The sequence below is a fragment of the Octodon degus genome, unplaced genomic scaffold (assembly GCF_000260255.1).
Source record: "Octodon degus isolate 3935 unplaced genomic scaffold, OctDeg1.0 scaffold00049, whole genome shotgun sequence".
Classification (NCBI taxonomy): domain Eukaryota; kingdom Metazoa; phylum Chordata; class Mammalia; order Rodentia; family Octodontidae; genus Octodon; species Octodon degus.
In genome coordinates, this window is record NW_004524625.1 from 4,054,672 (window position 1) to 4,058,454 (window position 3,783).

Below are 3,783 nucleotides of genomic sequence, written 5' to 3' on the forward strand. Positions count from 1 at the left end.
AGAAGAAGAAGAAGAAGAAGAAGAAGAAGAAGAAGAAGAAGAAGAAGAAGAAGAAGAAGAAGAAGAAGAAGAAGAAGAAGAAGAAGAAGAAGAAAATGACAGTTCAACAAATATCTATGATGCCCTTAAAACATGCCCAGACTATAGAAGAGAGCGCAAAGCAATTCTATCAGGTTCCAGAAACAGAACAAACCCTTACTGAGGGATGGTAGACTCTGTATAGGTAAGATTTGGGTTGGATTAAATGGCTGCTTGGATAGCAATAAAGAACAAGAAATATTTGAAGTCTGTTTTGCACAAGGACTAACAAATATCTGGCCTAGTCATAATCAGATAATGTTCTGCATGAAACTGCAACTAACAATACTTTTCAACAACTATAGAAATAATAATTGATAAAGCATTCCAGCGATGATCTGATCTTATCACCATTTGATTCAGGAATGCCTTTCACTGCTGCTTATCACAAGTATTGATTTTACACTCAGACAAAGCTAGATGCAAATCCAGATTTTGCCACTTCCTACAACTGCTTCATATTTCAAATAATGTTTATACAGCACAGGAGGCCCTCAGTATCTTCTGCTCTATCTGGTTTCCTTTCTAGGTTTTTCATCATACAGATTACACTCCTAAGAATACACAGGAATACACAGGCCTGGCCACTGCATGATAACAGTGGTTTTGTCAGCCAAAGCCCAGCACGACCACCACCTCATTAAAAAACACATCGCGAAAGCAACTAACGCCAGTAAGTGTTGAGTGAGCACATACTAACTGCCAACTCCACAGCTAACGATCAAATTAACTTGCTTTGGTATATTCTGTAGATGTTTTAGTGCCAACACAGTAACATTGACAATGACAAAGCTTGAATGTATATTTAGACAGGTAACTCAGGAAGCGGAGCTTATGCTCCTGAGCCAAAGGCCAACAACCTCATCTAGGAGCCTCCAAAGCTAAACACGACTGTGAAGAATAGAGCAAACTGTGACTGAGGAATCGCTTCAGAAAAGACATACAAAGGTCTGAATCCTGGGTTCAGGTAGCACGGACTACCCAGAGCTCATAGCAGGGTCTGCGCTCCTTTCTATAAAAGGTCAGAAAGCAAACATTTCAGACATTATAAGCATATGGTCTCTGCAGCAGCTCCTCAGCTCTGCTGTTATAAGACCAGGCAATACTGCTTTCATTAAAGGCAAATGGACTTCAATTGTTTTCATACCATCCAGGCCATTTTAATATGGTCTAGCAGACAGAACTTGCTGGTTATCCCCCAATTGCTTTTCTCTCCTTGGTCCCCAGTAACACAATCTTCAAATGCTAAGCAAACATGAGTCATCAAAAATAAAGACTACACTTCCTAGCTTCCTAAGCCTGGACATGGCCACCTGACTTGAAGCCAGTAATGGGGAGCAAGCAGAACTGCCAGAGTGTGCAGCTTTGGAGAGGTGTCCTTAAGAGGAGGCAAAGGTGGAAAAGATGCCCTCCTCATATCCCTTCTTTTTCTCTTGGGCAAGAATACAGAGAGGTAGTTAGGATTCTGGACTGTACACAGAAGCACTTGATGGAGCAAATGGAGGCAGAGAATGGCCCTGGATTCAGGCTGGGGCTGTAGCTTAGAGACACACTTGCCTAGCATGCATAAGGTCCTGTGTTTAATTTTAAGGATGACAACAAATTTTAAAAAGAGTAAGTCTAATCTGGGCATGGTGGAGAACACCTATAATCCCAGCTACCCAGAAGCTGAGGAAGGAGGGTCACAAATTCTAGCCAATGTGAGCTAGGATGCCCAGGCTTGGCTCCACCTGCACTCCTTCTGCCTCAGCCACCCACAGGGCTAGGTAACAGGTGTGGGCCACTATACGCAGCACAAACAACATTTTCAAAAAATAAGTTCAAATCATGACCTAAAAATAATACAAACATCCTAAAACCACGTAAGAGTGCAGGGCAAGAGAATCAGAAAGTAAAGCCTAACCAGTGCTGGAACACAAAGCATGACTGCTTGTGCTAAGCATAAGAACATTAGGGTAAACTGAACTGCACATATTGCAGGGTAATAATAAGCCTCTCTTCTGGAGGGTTAGCAACCTAAGTTAGCAGATCAAAATTGGAGAAAAGGAAGGGCTGCAAGGTCCGCCAACATTTTGGCCCTAGCCTTCCAAGGTCAGTGAAGACTCGGGACATAGGAGAACCTGTACTGTAACATTATGTAATTCAGTTGTGCCCCAAATTTTCTGATCAAGAAGATTATGGAGCCACAGAGGAATGTGTTCGATGATCTAAAGTGAGCCTGGGGAGTGTCACATGGAGAGAAAAAACATTTTCTCAAGCTTTCACTGGGAGCAAATTGGTCAGGCAATGGCCATGACTCATCCACATGGCTGACACTGACAAAGGATCTACAAAGTGCGGTACAGGGCTACAGGATAAATCCTGAGGGTATTTGACTGACCTTATCAGATACAAAAGTTACATTTCTGCTGTTATGTTGAGCTGTGGGGGACTCAGGTCAATAATTTCTGACATTGCCAGTTGAACAGAAGACCCAATGCTATTATGGGCTACTGGACTCTTTTAGAATATTTTGCTGAGTTTACACACCTATAATATTCAATAACGGAACTTAGAAAAAATGGGGCATACCTATGAATGTCCATTTTGTATCTGTGTATTCAAAGTGGTTAGGATAGATATATAGTTGCATTCTCTTAATGAATAGAATGATTTGTTCTAATGGTGTTTGTAAATAGGATCTCAAGTCCGCATCTTGTACAGCAATTAACTACTAAGAAGAATATATGCAGTGTGTTATTTGTTGAATCTGTACTTCCGATTTGATTTGAAACTGTCTCATTGCTGTTTATCAATAAAATTTTGAAAAAAAAAAAAGTTACATTTCTTGTTATATAGGCCTTGCTTTATCTTGGTCTTAACCATCCAGCAGAAAAGTATAAAAATGAGGTATATAAAGTAAAGCCATATTAATAAAATGAGCTGTAAAAGGCTCAAGTCAATAATTTCTGAGGATAACCCACTACTATTATGGACTGCTGGACTGTGTTGGATTGTCTTGCTGAATTCAAGCACCTACAGTATTTAGATGCTAATAGAATACCCACCTGTGACAGGACTAAACAAAAAAAAGGAGATACAAAGGAAAGATCATTTTGTATTTGTATATACAAAATAGGATAGCTATACAGCTACTTTTGCTTAATTCAATCAGAAGAAAGATGTGTACTAATCCTGTCTGCTTCTTGTACTATGGATAACCACTAAGAAGATAACAATGTACAATGTATTGATTGTCGAAGATGTCCTATTAATCAGCTTTGATACTGTCTCATTCATATTTGTTTCTCAATAAAATAAAATAAAATAAAAAGCATAAGAAAGTCCTGACTTATCAGCAAAGGTAGAAACTGTCTGACCTGATGGTGAACTCGAGGAGTTCCTGGGCTCCCTGTGGGTCCAGGTGCTGCAGACTGTATACTCGCTCAAGGCTCTGCTGCAGGAACTGCTGAGACGGATCTTCATGGGGTGCGATGTTGGGGGAGAGCGCAGATGACACTAGTTTTCTACCTGGTAACTAAGCAAATATAGTAGGATGACAGTGCCACCCAATTCTGGAGCTCACCGTGTGATAACACAGAAGAGCCAGGACAATTTTAAGACCACACAAAGAGAAAATAGGGGGCCAGGGAGATGGCTCAGTAGGATGAGCGCTAGACTGGCAAACGCAAGGATCTGAGTTCAATCCCTGGTTCCGCAAAAAAA

General features: G+C 40.8%; 1 protein-coding gene across 2 annotated transcripts in view; it reads right to left on the reverse strand.

Moving 5' to 3' along the window:
- Positions 1–3,783, reverse strand: part of Ints4 (integrator complex subunit 4) — a 110,100-nt gene that overhangs the window by 32,990 nt on the left and 73,327 nt on the right. For both annotated transcript variants that reach the window (XM_004632533.2, XM_004632534.2), the window contains exon 15: positions 3,438–3,595. In XM_004632533.2, the coding sequence (XP_004632590.1) occupies positions 3,438–3,595 (158 nt within the window). The remainder of the gene's footprint in view (positions 1–3,437; positions 3,596–3,783) is intronic.